At 36.8% G+C, this 22,493-nt stretch overlaps 3 protein-coding genes across 4 annotated transcripts; 2 read left to right on the top strand and 1 right to left on the bottom strand.

The window, feature by feature from the left end:
* Positions 1-1,218: 1,218 nt before the first annotated feature.
* Positions 1,219-7,370, top strand: LOC142984854 (uncharacterized). Of its 2 annotated transcripts, none has more exons than XM_076132708.1 (8): positions 1,219-1,543; positions 2,618-4,342; positions 5,004-5,210; positions 5,529-5,645; positions 5,967-6,002; positions 6,288-6,359; positions 6,655-6,772; positions 6,889-7,370. In XM_076132708.1, the coding sequence occupies exons 1-8, from the start codon at positions 1,240-1,242 to the stop codon at positions 6,920-6,922; spliced, it is 2,613 nt and encodes an 870-aa protein (XP_075988823.1). In that variant the 5' UTR covers positions 1,219-1,239; the 3' UTR covers positions 6,923-7,370. The 2 variants fall into 2 exon arrangements, with proteins under 2 accessions (XP_075988823.1, XP_075988824.1); XM_076132709.1 differs by having other exon boundaries at positions 1,219-1,399.
* Positions 7,371-7,803: 433 nt separating this feature from the next.
* Sem1 (Suppressor of exocyst mutations 1) lies at positions 7,804-10,814 on the top strand. The gene is made up of 3 exons (XM_076132602.1): positions 7,804-7,973; positions 8,046-8,145; positions 9,632-10,814. Exons 1-3 carry the CDS (start codon positions 7,883-7,885, stop codon positions 9,672-9,674), a joined length of 234 nt encoding a protein of 77 aa, XP_075988717.1. The 5' UTR covers positions 7,804-7,882; the 3' UTR covers positions 9,675-10,814.
* Positions 10,815-11,199: 385 nt separating this feature from the next.
* On the bottom strand, positions 11,200-22,439 carry LOC142984785 (importin subunit alpha-8-like). Its single transcript, XM_076132601.1, has 11 exons — positions 22,263-22,439; positions 21,616-21,769; positions 20,409-20,556; positions 19,580-19,661; positions 18,656-18,873; positions 18,094-18,185; positions 16,550-16,728; positions 15,926-16,119; positions 13,798-13,969; positions 13,107-13,208; positions 11,200-12,698 (listed from the first exon to the last, which is right to left on the bottom strand). Exons 1-11 carry the CDS (start codon positions 22,323-22,325, stop codon positions 12,570-12,572), a joined length of 1,533 nt encoding a protein of 510 aa, XP_075988716.1. The 5' UTR covers positions 22,326-22,439; the 3' UTR covers positions 11,200-12,569.
* Positions 22,440-22,493: the final 54 nt, after the last annotated feature.

Here is a 22,493-nt window from a genome sequence, read left to right on the forward strand (position 1 = left end):
CAGTATTTTACATGGAGCGACTGCCTATCGCACCTCCACATCACAGTTACCTGGCTTATAACACGCTACCGTTCGCTAAGACTGGTTGTCAAACTTTCAAACTTCTGACTACTCTTAACGAATGTCAAAGATCATCTTAAGATTTGTATTTTTTCAAATATATAAAAGACTAGCTGACCCGCACAACTTCGCTTGCGTCACATAAGAGAGAATGGGTCATATTTTTCTCCGATTTTGTAACATTTTTTACTGTTACTCTGCTCCTATTGGTCGTAGCGAGATGTTATATAGCCTATAGCCTTTCTCGATAAATGGGCTATCTAACACTAAATTTTTTTTTTAAATCGGACCGGTAGTTCCTGAGATTAGCGCGTTCAAACAAACAAACTCTTCAGCTTTATAATATTAGTATAGATGAATTAAACAGTAACTTAAGGACTAATTAAAGCACATGAGAATAAAACTAACAAGTCAAAAGTCAAGTTAAACTATGTATAACAGTAACAGTAAAGTGTTTATAAAAATAAATGAGTGAACAGTCGTCAACAGAGTGACTATCAGAGCTGATATGCTGGAAAACGTAAATATTGTTGTTCTAGTGATGTGTTACTCGATATCTATTCAAGTTTTTTTTCTTCATATAAAAATGAAGATCAAGGCTTTTGGAATAAAAATGTATTTGCAAGCATAAAATCGTCGTACAAGCGTAATAAAATTAGTTAATAATATATATAAGACAGGTTCTGATCTAATTTAGATTTTTGAAAAAAAAAAGAAAACTAAATTCGGAAAAATGCCTCAATGAAAATAAGTTATATATTAGTGGGAGTAATAGCATAACTTATTTTCTTATAGCATTTTATCTCGGATGGGCACGTCTATCCCTGGAATAGGAGAAAAGCTAGGTCTAAGTCCACCATGCTGACTAAGTACGTAACTTTAAATTCCTCAAAGAATATTTAAGAGCTCCTACAGATTTCCTACAAAAAATTTTATATACCACCAAACCATTTATATTAAATTAACTATTTTAAATATCTATGAAATCCAAAGAAACTAAAGGAGATTGTAGAAAAGATTCAAATATCTTAAAATCGAATCGATATCGATAAACACACCCCACCACTTAACTCCACGACCACAGATTTACAAACAAAAACCTGAAATCTCACAGCTATGATAAATTTCTTGAAGGAATTCCTTCCATTCACAAACCGATCGACGGAAAGAAATGTCACAATGTTTTCTAAAACATTCATTATAATATGTTTAACGCAAATTTTAACAATAAACTCAACGATTTTAGACGACCCGGAAATAAAACCGCGTTTGGAGAGAAACAATATTGTGAATAAAGGAATGTGGATACGTAATAATGCTAAAGAAACTATCGACAAAGGTAAATTTGGGGAATTTATTTTTCGCGAAAACTCTTTAGACGTCGATAATTTGCTTCAGAATAATTTTGATCCGTTCGGAGAGACTGATATGCAAAATTCGCCGATTGTTTCTTATATTGAACGACAGAAGAGGTCCAGTCCATGTAAGTGATTTAATTAAGATTTATAACGCACTTTCGACAGTAATTCCTAACCTAATTCATCAATTTATTAACATCTGTTATTTTCAAAAGTGTATGAAATAAACTCGCGTTTCGCCATTAACAATGTTAGTCCCATGTAATAGGGGGCGAGCCTATTGCTATATACCGGACACGTTGCAAAACTTCGTGCTGCTGGAATATATTAATTATATTAATTATATTAGAATATTATGTCGGGGAAAAAGTCTTTTCTCATTATAGTATGTATGAACTTATAATAAAATCTCTTTGGCTTCAAGAATCACAAATGTGTACACGGTTCATTAGGTTTCTTTCAGTGAGCTCGTGAGGTACTCAAATATCGGGCTTCTTTGTGTAGAGAAAAGATTTTATTACAAGTTCATACATACTATGATGCGAAAAGACTTTTTCCCCTACCTAATATTATTTTGAAAAGCTCTTGGATTTAAAGTGTATAAGTAAAGAAATAAGATTACTCATATATTATTATCTGTTTTAAAATTAACAGTTTGAAAAACCAGTGACTGTCGATAGTGCGTTATAAATCTAATTAAACGTAAAAATATATGTTTGTGATAAATGTGTAAATGTGAACCTTCCTGTAAAACTCCTAAGCTAGATAAAAAAGAAAACCTTTGTGAACCAATTTTATGAAATCATTACATCTTAGAACTAGGCTCTTCACCTAGTTTACACCGGGACAACCTTAACAAATTATACACTTAAACTTTCCTTAAGAATCACTCTATCTATAAATGAAAACTACATGAAAATTCGTTCAGTAGATTTGATGACAGAGGCGGCTAAACGACATTATTTTATAACATTTACCTCCGGTTTCTGAGGAACATTTAGCGGTAGTTTATCTATTCAATAGCGTTTAAACTCATGTAAAAAACGCTATTGAATAGATAAACTACCGCTAAATGTAAAACCGGGGCTAGAGACTCAAAAACAACCTTTTCGTGACCTAAATCAAAACTTCACCCCTCAAGAGACCTCTGCATAGTATTAACTAAAAAATGTTAGAATTAAAATCAAAACCTATTTCAGATATACGTAACCAACGGCACCGAAAAAGCATAGCAACTAACAACAAAATAATTGACTACGAAAGCGGAGATTTAGCGAAATCAAAAATAATTAACGATTTGAAACCGACCTCTTTCTTCAATGATTACCCGTACGAAGTCGCCATATTGTTGAATAACAATAAGAATGAAAAAGGAAGGGCTAATAGGACACCTCAGGAATTAGACGAAGAACCTTCTTCGACTACACATACGGATATATTTGATTCTACTACAGATAATTACGACGCAGAATTCAAAATAACAGCTAACGATACAATTTACAATTTAACAGTACCAAAACGCAGCATGCAATACGATTTCGAATCAGATATTGATAAAAAGATTGAATATAATGAAGAAGCGAATAAAACTGATGATACTTTAAGCTTTGGAGACAATAAAGTCAATGATAGAAATGTCTTTGATAAGGATAATTCGGAGTGGCATCAGAACGCGCCTATACCTAACATTAATATGTATAAAGTAGTTCCTAAAGAACCACAGCCCGCTAAAAGCAAGCCTGTGACAGAAAGAGGCCTGATTAAAGTAATTTCAATGCTTACTAAAACATTCAAAAAGATAATGAGACAACACAGCGAAATAAAAGATATACATTCAAGAATTTCAGAGATGAGTGAAGAATTTGGCAAGAATACCGGTAATATTGCAAGCAAATTTCAAGATTTTGATCTTAAATATTTATATATATTGAAATTCCACGATAAGTTGAAGGAATTCGACGCGAAAATAACAGCTAAAGAGGATTATTTCAAAAACAAAGATAAAGAAATGGCGAGGAATTTCAAAGATTTCGAAAGTCAGCAGAAGAAGTTTTTGCAACAGCAAAAACAGTTCTATAATATACAAAAATTGATGTTAGCTCAAAACGAAAAGATTAATTTAAAACAGAATTTGATAGCTAAAACTCAGAGCGAGATTTCTCACAGGCAGAATAATTTCGCTCGTATACTGAAAAAGGCTAAACAACTTTACATTGACAGCAAAAACTCAGCTATTACTAAACTTAGTTCAAGTATATCGAAAGTAAAAGAACCTTCTCGACCTTTTGATACCAAAGTGACGCATACAAGCACGCAAACCCCTGAAATTACTACAGATTCGATTAAAATTAACCTTTTTTCAATCCCGTCTTCCAACAAAATACAAAAAGACCCTGACGAGTTGATTATGAAAGACAAAGACGATCAGGCAATTGACGATTTAGTTTATAAATACTATTTCAACAATACTTTTATAGACAGCATTATGCGTAGCAAAGTTTTGAACAGTTTTATGGGCAACGGCGAAAACGTAAGCACGCGTAACGTGAAAACTAAGCGAAATGAATTAAAAACTACATTACTACTACCAATTTTGGAAGGAAATGAGACAGAACATGAGGTAAATAGAGAAAGAAGATGGATAAATCATCATTTGAAGCGTAAAAACAGGAGGCGGGCCCGTGGTAAAGCCATTTTGAGTACGGTTGTCAATGTGACAGATGAAAAGCGCGCGAAAAATACGCCATTAGACCGCCATATGCCTGATATAACGCCATTAAGAGATCCGATAAAGGAGGGTGTTTTGAAAAACGATCCTTTTTTAACGATGGCCACGAGTTTTTGTAATGAAATTAAACAGAATACGAATCAACAGGTACTAATGTGGTGTATTGAGAAAGCTTTGAGGAGGCTACAATTTCTTGGTAAGTAGAAGCTTCTAGTTTTAGTCTCTAAAGTGTGGGCAGAGGAAATCTCCTTTTTGTCGTCTATCTATACCTTATAATAAATATGTTCTGCTAGTCGATATTCTGCTACCGTAGCAAGTTTTATTGAAACTCAACTCGGATTAATAATTTAGCCTTTTTTAACGAAGCACCGACGTCTAAGACCTGAACCTTTTAATACGGGCAATCAATTTGTCGATAAAAATCTACTCTCCTAATTTCGGGCAATCACTAACGATTTGTTGATAAAAAAAATACACAAATAGATTTTTATTTACTCGAAATTGGGATTAACATTAAGCTTTTGCTTGGCAGTTACGCATAATCTATACTAATATTATAAAGCTGAAGAGTTTGTTTGTTTGTTTGTTTGATTGTTTGTTTGTTTGAACGCGCTAATCTCAGGAACTACTGGCCCGATTTGAAAAATTCTTTCAGTGTTAGATAGCCCATTTATCGAGGAAGGCTATAGGCTATATATCATCACGCTACAACCAAAAGGGGCAGAGTAGCAATAAAAAATGTTACTATCTTATGTGACGCAAGCGAAGTTGCGCGGGTCAGCTAGTACAAAAATAAATCTCATTTTAACATCAAATCTTTTTTTTTTTCACATATTTAACCATACTTTCTTCTACAGCAAGAATGGTGCCAGCTCAGCCGCCGTCTACCCATCCCCCTACACCATTAGACCCTGGCCCCACGACCTCCACGGTCCACCGGCCTGACAGACAGCAGCCATTGCTGAACCTGAACATGATACCTTTAGTCAATGATAAGACTGACAAATATGAAGCCACGCAGACGGTTACTGTACCAACTACAATGAGAACTGCTAAAGTGGCAGGTTAGTACTATATGAACATAAAATTACGTCCTTTTCCCATGAGGATACGAAAAGACCTGTAGTTCAGGCACGAACTACGACTATGAACGACTACTGTGGCACAGTAACTAAGGTGGACGCCACTACCATTGCGTCGGGGCATCGTTGGTTCGGTTCCCACACGCAACAATTATTTGTGCGATATACAGGTATAGTTGTTTCGGGTCTGGTTGTACTTTGTGTCCGTTGTGTGTATATTTGAAAAAGTCATAAAAAAACATCAAACAACTTCGAAAACACGCCATCTAGCGGTGATTAAAGTAAATATGTATGTTGCAGATAAACAACCAATAAAGCTGACAACTCCTGGTCTCATAAGCACAGACTTCGCTTACACCAACTATCCCTCACAAGCTGTGGTGTTGGACAATCTACAGAACTCACTGCATTTCCCAGGTAAATATATATAGCAGTATATCTGACTGTAAACTATGTTTAATGGTGACTTTATTTCAAGTTTGTAAAGTTAAAGTTTACGAAATCATTAAATTTGTCATAAGTCGCATAATGGTTAAACCTAGTGTCAAAGTTGTTCAAGCCGTCTGGAATGCCTTAACGACTGTTATCGAAGTTTTTTTTTTCTTTATATTATTGCAGTTGAACTGCGTAACTCATTTATAATTTACCGATAGGTACCTAAGCGCAACTGGCTATTTGTGCTTTAAAAGATTTTTAAAATAAAAATAATAAATAACTTAATTGAACTTATTTTTGCAGACAATGAAGAATTAGAATCGAATCTAAAAGAATTTGGTAAGTTATTAACTCGTATCTTTTTTTAAAACTTCTCTCCTGTTATACCCGAAGGTTTAAGCGAAGGTTTATGAAATACTAGCTTATATTATTAGAGAATTATAATTTCTAGTAGAACTTTTTTACTAGCCTATGTGACACGGGGTGAATCTGTGGACATAAACGAGACACGTTACTATACCATAGTTTACTATTAAATATGACTATTCTAGCAGGTATTGGAAATTTCTAATAGCACTTTTTCTTAGTGTTTCTGTTAATATTATTATTATTTTTTTTATGCAGATATTGCACCAGATACAGAAGGAAACGTGTACTACGAGGGCAGCTTCCATATCAGTGATTTGGGAAAAATAAGTAAGTATTGCAATTATTACTAATACCTTAATTAATGCCCTTAAGTTCGCCCGTAAATTGTAGGTCCCGGCTGTCATATTCAAAGATCTTTGACAGTCGTTAATAGAAGTCAGAAGCTTGAAAGTCTGACTACCAGTCTTACCGAGGAATACTTATCGTGTAATAATACCTACAGGTAACTGTGTTGTGGAGGTCGCTTCATGTAAAATATTGGTATTCAGCTGCATCCGGTGAGACTGAAAGGCAACTACAACATAGTAGAAAGAAAGATAATAATAATACTTTGCTCTTTTAGTTGACAGCGAGAGCCAGGGTGTGGATGACATCGTACCTGGTCAGGAGAGCAACTCCAGGGTCGAAGTAGATCCTATGACCTTCGACCTTCAGGCGAAGAGACGGGCGTTTGTTAGGAAGTAAGTACCTACATTAATTCAGTGCTTAGTGGTACAAAAAATATATATCTACGAAAATATTCCAATAATAATATATGTACATACTCATTTTAACTTTCTATTATTTTGTTTTCCAGATTGAACGAAAGGATCAAGAAGTCGCTGGGTTAAAAATAGTTTAGAATTTATTGTTTAAAAGATTAAGATTAAGGAACCAAGTACTCGCATAAGTGATACTGAGCATTATAAAAATAATAATTAGTTTAGTAATAAAATTATACCTTTGTATATTTATAGAATTTTGTACGTAATAAGAAAAAAAAACGAAGATAATGGATATTGAGCAATTTATAAATGACAAATTTTTAGCTACGTCACCAACTCGCACTTGGCCAGCGTGGTGGACTACAGACCTAACCCCTCCGTCATTCCGGGTGGAGTCCTTTGCCCAGCAGTGGGATACTATTGGGTTAAATTTAGTTATTTAGCTACGTTATATAATAGATTGGTTTTTACTAACTTCTATGCAATATTTAAATTATTTTATGTAAAATTGTAAATCATTTATTAAGATGTAAATGATACTCTAAAAGGATCAGGGGTTTTCGTTATGTAGTGTTAAGCGGTAGTAGTAAGTTTTAAAAAGTATTGTAGTTTAATAGTGAACAAAAATGCAATTTTTTGTAATAAAATTACTGAAAACTGTGGTCTAATAATAAAAGCATAATAAACTATTTCCTTTTTTTATTCGTGTTAATTACCTTTATAAAATCCTTATCCATAAAAAAATTGTTCTCTGATACTGAAAAACAAATATTATGAATCCAATAGAATTTATTTACTTTACATTATTTCTTATCAAATGTCAAAAGCAGTGATTGCTTTTGTAGCTAATAATATATAATAGAATAATATGGGTAATTAGAGCCTTTGCTATAATTAGAACAAAATCTGCGAAAGTACAATGTAACCCAACATACAAGCTAAAACGTTTCGTTACTGCAAATAGCATCTATAGTCTGTGGTTCAAGTTGTGCCTTGTCATTGCAACAACTGTCAAAATCAAACTGCTTTGCAATACGTCAAGCGGCTGAACAAATAAATTTATTCTCGTGTATCTGATTATTCCTTATGAAGATTCCCGACATGCAGGACAACAAGCCTAAAGTTGATCTCGGCCTTCTCGAAGAAGACGATGAGTTCGAAGAATTTCCCGCCGAACGTAAGTTTTGTGCCGCCGAAAGTTCTAGTCATTGTTTATTCGTTTGTTTAAGAGAAAATCTCTTGTTTTCAGATTGGGGGCCTGAGGCTGAGGCGGAGGACGAAGATGTCTCCGTTTGGGAAGATAACTGGGAAGATGATATCGTACAAGACGATTTCAACCAACAGTTGAGGTTAGATTGCAGGGCTATGAACATAAACTGATTAAAATCGGTATATTTCATTCATTAGGACGTGTAAACACGTATAGACATAGTGTTTTAGTACTTTTACAGATACTACATCATATAAAACCATCTTAAACATACTAACAGTGCCAAATACAGCTGAAACAATCAGTATTAGTACTAAAATCACATATTTAGATGCTAGAAACTAGATAATGCTTTAGAAATGACTGTATTAACAATAAACTGCAGTCTATGCTTACCTATAGACTCCATTAAACATAAAAACGACATTCAATGCTTTCCATTTGTGTTATATTCCTCAAATCCAAAGTGTGCTGTATTTAACAGTGCTGGAAACTATTTTATATCATATCTAGAATGTCAGCAGTACCTTCTTTTAACAGACTACATTTTGTGACTAACACACTGATTAGGTGTTGTGACGGTTGAGAAAGGGATGCTCAGATAGTTGGATCATGTAGAAAGAATGAATGAATGTAAAATGACTAACATAATTTACATTATGGATATGCTGAGAAGAGATGCCTTATAAAGCGATACATAGATATAGACGATGTCGTGCAATGAGGTCAGGTGCTACACATAACTGGGGGTCTTGTATGACAAGATGTATGGATGAGAATGAGGCAAGGGAAGTTTGTGAGGATCATACCTAATGACTTAATTTGGTATTCCACAACCCTTATAGGAAAAAGGTGTGATTTCATGTTTGTATGTTCATTGTAAAGTTATTCAGCTACATGAATCATATTTCAGTTTTGCTTTTATATGAAACACTTTCATAGAGGTTTGTTATTTACACATAAGTATCTAATTTATTAAGCTATAACATTTTATTGAGTCTTATTTAAGTGTACACTAATATATTGTTTTATAATAAACAAGCAGTGCTTTCAAGAATTCAAGCATTCATCTTTGTAAAATTATCATTTCATTATATTTAACCAGATTTTCATATTATTTTTGATATTGGACATCATTTTGATCATTATTTTGCTTTAACCTGCATGCTTACCATCCATCATTACATAATAATAAGATCATTATAAATTCACTTTAATTCTCCATTTTTTCCTTTTACTAAAGCATATAAGTTTTTTATTACAGTTTATCTATTCAATAGTGTTGAAACTCATACAAAAAAAAACACTATTGAATAGATAAACTACCGCTAAATGTACTCAAAAGATAATTATTATTGTAAAAAATCTTCCTTAAAGGCTGCCATCTATTCTGGTTTCTCCTGATATTTTGTCTTCCAGTACCTACATAATAAAGGCCTATGTAATAATATTCATACCTTTGGAAAGAACTATGGTTAAAAATATATTTTTAATAAATTATTCATTAATGCTCGGAAATTCGTAGCTTCGTGTTATCCATATACGATTGCACCCTACCTTTCCCTTATTTTTCATAATGCTTTTTTTGGGTCAAAATTACCCACCTTTTATTTTTTTTGTTACAGACAACAATTGGAAAAACTGAAAGACCAGGATGCTATGGAATGAGTTAATTATAATTAATTATAGTTTAGTTATTTAAGATCTTTGCACCAATAATAATATGCTTTTATTATATGGTACAGTTAAGTAACATAAAACTTTACTAAAATAAAAATTTATATGGATTTTTTATTATTTTGTTTTCTTTTATTGTTTCTATATTAATATGATTAAATAACAAAAATCAACGATTGTGATGTTTTTAAATTTCAGATAAGTGAGTTATAGTATAGTACAGTTTATTTAACCAGCCAGTAGTCGCGCATGGGTCGAAAAGACCCAGATCCGCATTTTTTAATAATAAATAATATTATAAAAAATATGGATCAAATTCTGTGCTCCAGAGCTCCATTCTAGACCCATGCGCGACTACTGGCGGGTTAAAAGTATTTTGGTATGATACTTAATAATAAAATATCCTACATCTGGTTACTGTCATGTATTTTGATCAAACTGCAAACAATCATTGCTCTATTTACTAAAGATTCAATTTCCAACATTGAATTCATGTAATAAATAATTCAGTGATAGCCGAAAGTTCCAAGCTTGTACCTCCCACGCAAGTGGTCGGGTTCGAACCCGAAGCAACACCAATGACATTTCTGAGATGTGTGTATTAGAAATAACTATCACTTATTCCAACGGTGAAGGACAACATCGTGACAACTAAAGGACTCACAATCGGTCATCTGATTTCAAACTAACCCCCGGTTTTTGAGCTACATTTAGCGGTAGTTTATCTATCCAATAGAGCTTAAACTCATAAATATAAAAAACGCTATTGAATAGATAAACTACCGCTAAATGTACTCGGAAACCGGGCATAAGCAGAGAGTGTTGATCAGATAACTCATTAACATACTTATATACTCTTCAAACTAAGCAGAGCTTGTACTGTAACCAGACAACAGCTGATAAACATACTTATTTACTTTTTAAGTTACGAAACTGTACCTTTATAAAGCTAGTAATTAGCGCGATATCGTGCTATACGGATGTTACAAAATCACTGTGTTAATGCAAAATAAATATTTTCTATAATATGAATATAACGAGTTGATAAAACTATAGTAATAGCTAGAACGAGCCTTATTGTTAAAACTGTCATTTTCTAAAGAACATTGTAATAAACTGGTTAAACACTGATATTGATTTTATTTATTTTTCTTTAGGGCACTATCGCATCGCCGCGGGAGCGCAGGCAACTGGCATATTATAAGTCAGAGGTTAAGCTACGAAGGTAGCTTTGTGGATGGGTGACCATCTTATACATATTAAGTTTCGAAGGGCACGTAAATTGAGTCTCAGCTGTCATTTTCGAAGATCTTTGTCAGTCGTTAAAAGTAATCAGAAGCTTAAAACTCTGACAACTAGTCTTACCAAAAGGTATCGTTTTATAACTCAGGTAACTGTGTTGTGGAGATCATATAAGCAGTCGCTCCATTCAAAATACCTGTATTTCAGCTGCATCCGTTGAGACTGTATTATTATATTATACAGGCAAGGAAGTACCTCAATTGAAACAAATGTATAAGAAAATTAACACATTTATTATAAAAACTACACATAAAAATACTTCAGTTCTTAAAAGCTGTTTCATGATTTAACATTGATTAATCTAGGCCAACAATAAGCTCGATATTTGTCTAGATTTAAAAACTTTTATAAAAATTACAATTCCTTGGCTATTCCTTGATGTTTCGGCCATATTGCATTACGGGAATGATTTGAGAATCGTTATTGTAAACTATATAAGGTTCAATTCGCACTGGAAGACAGCGATGAGTAGCATAGTACCGCTAAAAGGGTGACTGCGTGCCCTTTTCGAGCTTTTTAAGCGATTTCAGTCTATTAATTATGCTAAAAAAGTTTAGAATTATTTAAGACAAAGCACGGTCCCGGTGCGAATTAAACCTTATAAATTATTTTTTACGTTGAGTGAAAAAAATAATGTGATGCTGATACACAATGATAAATAACGTGTATTACAAAACTTGTTTTACTTGCAACACGTAAAAGTCGCGAATTAAAAAATATTAATCTAAAAATATGGCTAACATTAAAAATAAATGCTACTTAGCTTTCGTTCTCATTCGACAGATGTTGCTATTATACAAAAGATTGTTGAAACTCCTATGATAATGTACATATAGTAGTTAAGGTAGAAAACAGTAAAGACATAGCCCTTGGATCAAATTAGAATAACTTTCGATTTAAATATAATATTATGCTAAAATAATGGAGAATTTTTGTACTTAAAGCATGATTTTTGCTTATTTAACCACAATTACGTTATGAATTATTATCAAGGCCAGCTTGACTTTTTTACTCTACAAATAGCGACTATATGAATGATAACATGATTGAATGAAGCAAAAGAATTTGTAAGGATAGCAAGTGACGTTCTTTGGTCTCTGCCTACCCTTATGGGAAAATGAGATTTACTGCAGCTATGAGACAACCAAAGGCTCTTTTTCAGACAATGGGAAATGGCCAGACTCCTCTCATGACGAGAGAAAACTTTAACTTAAATACATACAACAAATGATTTAATGATAATTATGAAAATTGCGATTACGCGCTATTCTTTGTCTGAATATAACAAAAAGCCGCTACGCAGAAGACGAAATATAAATACAGTAGTCGTATACGCGGAGTGCGTGTGAGGGAACGGAAGCACGTCGTTGTTACGTCTCCGTCACACGCACTCCGCGTATACGACTACTGTATTTATGTTACACCTGCGCAGCGCCTTGTTGCTATATTCAGACACACAAAGTTATATGGCGCGTACATAAACACAGTAAAAATACTTGTACTAATTAAATTCTCTAAAATTACTTGACGTTATCCTCTATAAGGATTTTATCACAGAATCTTAGCAATAAAAACATATTAATACTAAAAATTTATGTTAGCATTCGCGCTGGTCCCGAATTGATACTCCTCTTCCGTTTGAGTAGGCTGCGCGTTAGGATCGTCTTGCTCTGAGAAGTAGTTGTCTAGAATGTTAAGAGTTTTCTTGTATATCTGAAAATAAAAAATAAATGTCATTGGACAACTCACACACGGTCATTTGATTTCAAACTAAGCTGAGCTTGTACTATAGTAACCAAATAACTGATAAACATACTTATATACTTCTAAATACATACTTAATTTTAACCCATTTATGTCCCACTGCTAGGCAAGAGTCTCCTCCCGTAATGAGGGAGGGGTTAGGCCTTGAGTCCACCATGCTGGCCAAGTGCGGTTTGGGAAATACATACTTATACATAAATTGACAACCAGGCTCAGAACAGATACACGTGCTCATCACACAAATATTTGTTCCGGGTGGGATTGGAAGCCACCACACGCGGCGCTACGGGTATTGCGGCGAGGTGACCACTTTAACCACTGCGCCAAACGTGCAGTTATATGATAATAATAAAATACCTGTTCATTCTCGTGTTGTTGTAGGGCTTCAATCTGGTCTAGGGCACCAATTTCTTCTAGTTTCAAGCATAAAGGTTCTACCTGACCGAATTTCACGGCGGCCTGTGAAATAAAACAATGTAATATTAGTTTGTTGTAAATAGTATTATTACCTTAGGCGATCATTTCATCAGTGGTAAAAGACGTTTGTATGTTCAATTTTGTTCAACTCAAAAACGCTATACCGAGAATATATATTTTTTTTTAATATTATGGGACAACTCACACACGGACATTTGATTCCAAACTAAGCAGAGCTTGTACTATGGTAATCAGACAACTGATAAACATACTTATATACTTCTAAATACATACTTATATAGATAGTTAGACAAGACTTCTACTAAGCACATAGTTAACATTTGTTAGAATAACATACATTTAAGCGTTTCTACATTACTGTAATTTATTCCAAAATATACCTTTTAAATCAGCGCCGCCATTTCGAAGATAAGGCGAGAGAATGAGATAAACCTTTTTGTAAAAAAATCTAAGTACCTAAAGTAATTTTGGATATTTGAAAAAAAATGTTTTTTCTGTAGATGCAATTAGAAAATAATACTAAATATCTTTATTAAATTTAATAATATGCATTATTAGAACAATTATTATTATGTAAATTAAATAAACAATAAAACTTAAATCGACTCACTTGCAACAAATTAGTGATACCATCCAGCACGACTGACACGGCTTTCTGGTCTGGTGATGACAAGAGTGCGCAGTAAGGAGTGAGGAAACCAGCTGAGATGAGCGCGTCCAGCTGCTCGGGGGTACCGCCCAGACAGAGGTTCGTTATAGCCCAGGCTGCTTCTTTCTGACACCTGTGTAAAGAACATACATACTAAAGTGGCCAGTTTTATTGAAACTATGCAGTTGTTTAAAAAAATTCCCCCTAGCCAACCATGCAAGAGTTTGTACAACCCTAGACACAACCGACGCTGAAAGCTCGACTTAGTACAGTGATACAACGGTCACCCATCACATAACAGACCTCGGTGTAGACACTTGACGCTGACCCATCACATAACAGACCTTGGTGTAGACACTTGACGCTCACCCATCACATAACAGACCTCGGTGTAGACACTTGTCGGTCACCCATCACATAACAGACCTCGGTGTAGACACTTGACGCTCACCAATCACATAACAGACCTCGGTGTAGACACTTGTCGGTCACCCATCACATAACAGACCTCGGTGTAGACACTTGACGCTCACCCATCACATAACAGACCTCGGTGTAGACACTTGTCGGTCACCAATCACATAACAGACCTCGATGTAGACACTTGACGCTCACCCATCACATAACAGACCTCGGTATAGACACTTGACACTCACCCATCACATAACAGACCTCGGTGTAGACACTTGACACTCACCCTTCACATAACAGACCTTGGTGTAGACACTTGACGCTCACCCATCACATAACAGACCTCGATGTAGACACTTGTCGGTCACCAATCACATAACAGACCTCGATGTAGACACTTGACGCTCACCAATCACATAACAGACCTCGATGTAGACACTTGACGCTCACCTATCACATAACAGACCTCGGTATAGACACTTGACACTCACCCATCACATAACAGACCTCGGTGTAGACACTTGACGCTCACCCATCACATAACACACCTCGGTGTAGACACTTGACGCTCACCCATCACATAACAGACCTCGGTGTAGACACTTGTCGGTCACCCATCACATAACAGACCTCGGTGTAGACACTTGACGCTCACCCATCACATAACAGACCTCGGTGTAGACACTTGTCGGTCACCCATCACATAACAGACCTCGGTGTAGACACTTGTCGGTCACCCATCACATAACAGACCTCGGTGTAGACACTTGACGCTCACCAATCACATAACAGACCTCGATGTAGACACTTGACGCTCACCCATCACATAACAGACCTCGGTATAGACACTTGACACTCACCCATCACATAACAGACCTCGGTGTAGACACTTGACACTCACCCATCACATAACAGACCTCGGTGTAGACACTTGACGCTCACCCATCACATAACAGACCTCGGTGTAGACACTTGACACTCACCCATCACATAACACACCTCGGTGTAGACACTTGACACTCACCCATCACATAACACACCTCGGTGTAGACACTTGACGCTCACCCATCACATAACAGACCTCGGTGTAGACACTTGTCGGTCACCCATCACATAACAGACCTCGGTGTAGACACTTGACGCTCACCAATCACATAACAGACCTCGGTGTAGACACTTGTCGCTCACCCATCACATAACAGACCTTGGTATAGACACTTGTCGCTCACCCATCACATAACAGTCCTCGGTGTAGTCACTTACTTGATATCTTCGTTAGCCATGTATAAGATGCGCTAACAAGCCACAGTCGATAGTTCGCTGTATTTGTTACTATGTGTCGCTCACCCATCACATAACAGACCTCGGTGTAGACACTTGTCGGTCACCCATCACATAACAGACCTCGGTGTAGACACTTGTCGGTCACCCATCACATAACAGACCTTGGTGCAGTTACTTCACTTACTTGATATCTTCGTTAGCCAGCACATGTATAAGATGCGCTAACAAGGCACAGTCGATAGTTCGCTGTATTTGTTACTATGTGTCGCTCACCCATCACATAACAGACCTCGGTGTAGACACTTGTCGGTCACCCATCACATAACAGACCTCGGTGTAGACACTTGTCGGTCACCCATCACATAACAGACCTTGGTGCAGTTACTTCACTTACTTGATATCTTCGTTAGCCAGCACATGTATGAGATGCGCTAACAAGCCACAGTCGATAGCTCGCTGTATCTGCTGCTGGGTGCCGGCCAGTATGTTGCTGACGGCCCAGGCTGCTTCCTTCATGAGCGAGGGCTTGCCGCAGCGGAGTAGACTGGTGATGGGGGTGAGGCAGTTCGCGTCTAGGCAGCGGTCGGTCTGGGAAAGATATTGTAAGTTGTAGGATGTTTTTTTGATATTAAAGTCACTTTTTGGTTGAAAAATTTACTGAAAATAAACTATGCGTGGAAATGTCAGAACGTCCCTTTTAGAGTTATTTGGTTTAGGACGTCACTACATAAAACTGCACTCACGTCACTAATAAAAACTTTAGCTGTAGAATAGTAGGGCAGTGCCCAACACTGCCCTACTATTCTACAGCTAAAGTTTGTTCTACCCGATTTTAGAAGAGCCTAGAGTCTTTTCCGGGCCCTTTTTTAACGGGACCCACACGGCCGATGTTTTTTTAAGCATCTAATATTAAAGGGCCCAACTCTCTCCATGACCCCAATTGAGGCTTGGCAGAGCCTAACAGCTCTTATATACCTACCAGGGCCGATTTTCGCAAGATATTACAATCGTAAAATACCTGTTCGTCTGATCCGGTGAGCATGTTCCCCACAGCTCTGAGCGCGGGAGTACGCACTACTGGACTCTTGTGGTCCAGCATGGATACCAGTCGAGATAACAGCTTGGGAGTCTGTTGTACCGCTTCTATACGCTCGTTGGGCCCGTCCGTTAGGTAGGAAAGGGCCCAGCAGGCGTCCGCTGCGGAAGAAAATTTTATTAGGATTTTTTTTTAGAGCAGTGATAGCCGAGTGGTTTAAGTTGGCACCTCCCACGCAAGTGGTCGCAGGTTCGAATCCGAGGCAACACACCAATGACTTTTCGAAGTTATGTGTGTATTAGAAATAATTATCACGTGCTCCAACGGTGAAGGAAAACATCGTGAGGAAACCTTGCATACCTAAGAGCCCCCGCAGACTACGAACTTTCTATCGGCCGATAGTTTGGTCGGCTTCTTAATCAGTATGAAGATGTATGCAGATGCGCACATTATAGTCATTCAGTATCGGCCGATAAAAAAGTTTGATGGGCTTCACGATTGCCTTCAAACTGAACCATCGGCGAACTATCGGCCGACCGCTTGATCAGTATGGCGCTCAAGCGCCGCCCGCGCACTTGGCGATTGTTTCATCGTATTGTAACGCTCAATCTCTCCTCTGCAGGTATAGCAAGTCTTAAATGTGTATCTTGCTTTGATATTGAAGGTCCAATTAATTTAACAAGTTCGTTGAAACTAGTTACGCTCATTCGATAAAAGGAGAAAAAATTTTCCGGGAAGTCTAGTAATTTAGAATGAATAGTGTAAAACTTCCCTTGCAATAATCTGTTACTGTAAATGGGATGTACCCAATACTCTCGCTTTCTCTTCTTCATTCTTTTTCTCCTTTGTATCAAGTATAAAGCAATAATAATATTTTTGGGAAACATTTCACGCGACCGATCTCTTCACTAACTCTAGTAAATTTAATTAATCGGCCAAACCATTTGTTGGCTAGTCTGCGCACTCGCGACCAACCCAACTGTTTTGTTGGCACAGTGTGCGCACGAACAGGCCAACCCGACTAAACTATCGGCCGATTTTAAGTCTGTAGTCTGCGGGGACTCTAAAATTTGTTTAATACATTTATTGAGGGCATGCAAAGTCCCCAACCCGCACTTGGCCAGCGTGGTGGACTCAAGGCCTAACCCCTCCCCCTCGTTTGGGAGGAGACCCTTGCCCTGCAGTGGGACAGATATAGGTTATTAAAAAAAAAAAAAAAAATTTTTTTAAATTACTGGTCCACACCGAGACTCACAAAAGACTTTGGTGTGAAAGGAGTTAGGTCTTAGTCTGAGCGAATAAATAAATGTGTATATTGTGTATACACATGCTCGTAATTTTGCTAACACTATTCCAGATAGGTCAAGGCTTGCGTTAGAACTACTTTGTGGTCAGTAGTGCAATTGATGGGATTCTAATCCACAATCTTCCGATGTAAAACATGCATACAGGCACCACACAGGAGAAATAATAAAATTGACGTTTAACTAATAATTTTTTATCTAATTAATTACATAATTACATACCTAGTACATCTTGGTCGGCAATTTCAAGTAACTCCGAAATGTATGGAAGTGCAGGTGCTACGTACTCGAACTTTACCAACGGGTTCTTGTTTCTGCAACAAATAATTTCGTTGTTATAAAAATTGAGTCCCGATCACACTTAACGGGACCTCAAGTATTACAAATATGTCTAAGACTCCGCACTAAGAATTGCTCTTGTGTCGTGGGGAGTTTTACAAACATACAAACAACGGACACAAAGTGCAACCAGACCCGAAACAATTATATGTGGACCGCACAAATAATTGTCCCGTGTAGGAATCAAACGACTTCCCGACGCAATGGTAGCGGCATGATGACCTAAATCACTGCGCCACGGAGGCAGTCCTATGGAGTCCTATGGTATGGGCCCCTAGAACTCAAAATAGGCCTATGGGCACTCAAAAGGGGTCCATAGATACTCAACATAAACCTGGAAAACAAACTTGAGCCACAGACTTTCAAGATAGGCTTTTACAATAGGCACTAATCGGCCGTTAATGGCTCTAAAGCACTGAAAATGAACCCTAAATATTGTACTAACCTGCAAAAGTTGCTATAAGTCCACACGGCGGTCCGCAGCTGCGTGGCGGCAGTGTTGGCAGTCATGAGCGGCAGCAGCACGGGCAGGGCTCCGTGCGCCAGCACCGCGTCCCTCGTGGCGGGCCCGTCGCCCGCGATGTTGCCAAGGGCCCAGGCGGACTGCTCGCCCACTACCCCGCCGCGGGCTAGTAGAGCTATCAGCTTAGGGATTGCTCCACCCTAGGGACAAAAAAATATAGGGTATAACTTTCCGTCCCCGGCTTTGCGAAGAATCACCCCCTTCAGGATGGAATATCCAGAGATCATCTCTTAGTGCTCCCCTACTCTTCAAGGAACATATATGTCGAATTTCAGCTTCTTGCGTTCAGTAGTTTCGGTTATAAAAGATAGCTGACCCACATTCGCTTGCGTCACATAAGAGAGAATGGGTCATAGTCTTCCCCGTTTTTGTAACATTTTACGTTGCTACTCCGCTCCTAATGGCCCTAGCGTGATGTTATATAGATAGCCTTCTTCCATAAATGGGCTATCTAATACTGAAATATTTTTTCAAATCGGAACATTAGATCCTGATATTAGCGCGTTTAAACAAACAAACTCTTCAGCTTTATAATATTAGTAATAGATAGATTACTGTCCTACTGTTGGGTAAGTGTCTTCACATAGGATAAAAGAGTTCGTAAGCCCACCAAATTGGTCAACGACGGAGATTTGCAGCCTGTTTTATTCTGCATTCATTGAAGAGCTTATTAAAATAAATATTTTTTTACATACCGAAAAGTGTCAACTAAAGATGAAATGAATCAGTGACCTATTTTAACACAATTTTTTAGACACAAGACTTATTTATTCAGATTTACTGCGAAAATCAGTCATCTATTTGAACTGTATAAAAGTGACTACAAAATACGTATGGTATACATACATCAACTACAGCCATAGTATGTTCATGAGTGCCAGAAGCGATGTTGGTGATGGCCCAGGCAGCCTCGAACTGTAGGTCGGAGCTGCAGAAAAAAACACTTATTGAAAAAAATCACACATCCTTACTCTTAACATTGTATAAAACATGTTTTTGTTTAAATTCAACCAGAAATAAGAGAAGACAGTTTAGAATTTCGTAATTGTGTTATTAATAAGTAATAATAAAAAATGCCGATATATTTTTTATTATTTTAGCACAAAGTATTTATTTTTCTGTCTAAGATCGAATTAACGAACTGGCGCAGTATACAACACATATAGCGAAGTGGTAACGCCGCTATCAAGGCGAAAGTTGCAGGTTCCATTCCCACACGAAATAATATCCTTGCGATCGACCTACATGTTGTTTAAAAAAATCCCCGCGGCACATAAAAACATTCTTGATGCAATAAAAGAAAGTTATCGCCGCGTCGCAACACTAATCCTAAGTCCAGTTTTGAAAAACCTGCGCTATACTACACGACTTTCCTTCAATAAATTACCCTCTTATTCATAAACACTATAAACCTATATATATTGGCTTAGCCTTTCTTCCAAACTATGTTGGAGTCGGCTTCCAGTCTCACCGGATGCAGCTGGATACCATTGTTTTACATGGAGCGACTGATAAACCGATAACACTATAAACCTATTTTAGTTAAAACACTACTTAAAAATGTTTTCTCCTTTTTATTTCGCTAAGGAGTGAACGAAACAAAACTCTTTATAAGCCTTTCATAACTTTATATATTTTTATGAATAAGAGGGTTAATTTTTAACTACTTTCTTACCAATCATCTCTATCCAGAGCTTCGACCAAGGGTTTGATAACTCCAGCGTTGACCATGGAAGTGATGGGTGGGTTCTGCTCTCGAGACAGCATGCGACGAGCCGCGCGAGCTGATGTCGTCTTCGTCATCAGGTCGGGAGCTCGAAGACCTAGGGTATTGGTAAGAGTTGAAGTGTCAAAGCAAGTGTTAATTCACACAGTATAGATAAAATAAATGATTGGACAACTCACACACGGTCATTTGATTCCAAACTAAGCAGAACTTGTACTATGGTAACCAAATAACTGATAAACATACTTATATACTTCTAAATATATACTTATATAAATAAATTGACAACCAGGCTCGGAACAAATACTCGTGCTCATCACAAAGATTTGTCCCGGGTGGGATTCGAACCTACCACACGCGGCGCTACGGTTGTTGCGGCGAGGTGAACCACTGCGCCAAACGTGCAGTTAGTTAGTTACATTGTCTATGAAATAATGAGTTTTTAGAGTTCCCTACCAAAGGGTAAAACAGAACCATATTATTGCTAGGACTTTGCTACTGTCCAAACTAGCTTCATAGAAATTTCCTAATAATGAAAGGACCCATAAATGAGTACAGTGCCATCTATCTGAATGCTTTAGAACTAGGAAGGAACACACCACTTCAAAATATGAGAAGAGAATCTTTTAGGCAAGTTGTAAGCCTTTTGAGTGTTGCAAAAGCAGACATAGCATAGATAAAGAGCTTTATAGCCATGAGATTTGTACAGAAAGAATATTTATCACTATATTTCATTTTATGTAAAATCTTGCCTTTTTTCAATTAGGGGTAGGTAGAAAACAGAAAATGCTATTTGGTAGGATCCTAACAAACTTCCTTTTACATCCATACATCTTGTCATACAGGACTACCACTACATTATACTATAAAACAATATGTTTAATTAAAGCAAATGGCCTGACTTCATCTGGATGTAGAACAATTTTTGAACATTGAATTCCTGTAGAAATAATAATTGATTGATCCCCTATAAACCTTGTCTGAATGATGACTAAAATATTTATTAAAGAATTATCCAACTTCAAGGGTTCAAGACACCCACTATATATTGGGTTGGGTTGTTAGCAGCGAATGTGTAGCAATATTACTTCCTGTGATAAGCATGGCTCATAAGCCTGTGATGAGCACCCTGATGGCATTATTTCAACATTCTTACCCTGCACAATCTCCGCTGGAGTGAGCAGCTTCTCATTGTTATCGTGGACCTCCTCGCCTGCCTCCGGAGAGAGTGCCCTCCTCTTTAAGAGCTGATCTTCACGAGCCTGCTTGCGAAGAGTTACTGACAACTCTGCTCTCTTACGACGAAGATCCTGGGGAAAGAAGTAGGTGTAAGGAGTAAAGAAACATAGGGTGAAGTTTGAAATCTATGTAATTTAGAATCTGAATAAATGTCAAAATGTTTAGACTGAATTTAATGTCGTAAAATTATTTAAGTGTATTCTTTTTTAATTCATCTGTTTCTGGTATTTTTAATTGTTGTACCAGTATTTTACAGTCAGTTTGAATATTAGAATGTTCAAATGCATATAAAACAGAGCCTGAGTTTAAGTGTAGTGCCATTTATGGTAAGAAAAATAGGATTTTTATTAGACATTAGAATTAGAACTAGAGCAAAGACTGTCGAAAAAGTCTTAAGTTCGTGATTCTGGCAGGCTTTTTGATTGTAGACCTTAAATTGAGTACGTTAAATCTAACAATTAACTCTAAGTAAAGGTTTAAGTGAAAACAAAAGCTGATAAACTCGATCTGAATTTTCGGGAAGTAAATTTTAATAGTTCCATTTTCAAAAAGTCGAAAACTTACAGTCGTTCCATGTCCAGCATTTTTGTATGACGACAGTCTTGAGGTGTGAGTTTTTTCGGCCATTGCGATTAATTAATATAGAAATTAAAAACGAAATAAAATCAAAATTAACAGTTTCACAAGACACGTTTCGTTCAAGCACAGCTGAGATAATTTTTGAAGAACAACGGACGGAAACTGACCTGTCATTTATTAAGGGTTGCCAGTTTAAACAGAAAATTAGTTTCCTGT

Source organism: Anticarsia gemmatalis, chromosome 28, assembly GCF_050436995.1.
Source record: "Anticarsia gemmatalis isolate Benzon Research Colony breed Stoneville strain chromosome 28, ilAntGemm2 primary, whole genome shotgun sequence".
Classification (NCBI taxonomy): domain Eukaryota; kingdom Metazoa; phylum Arthropoda; class Insecta; order Lepidoptera; family Erebidae; genus Anticarsia; species Anticarsia gemmatalis.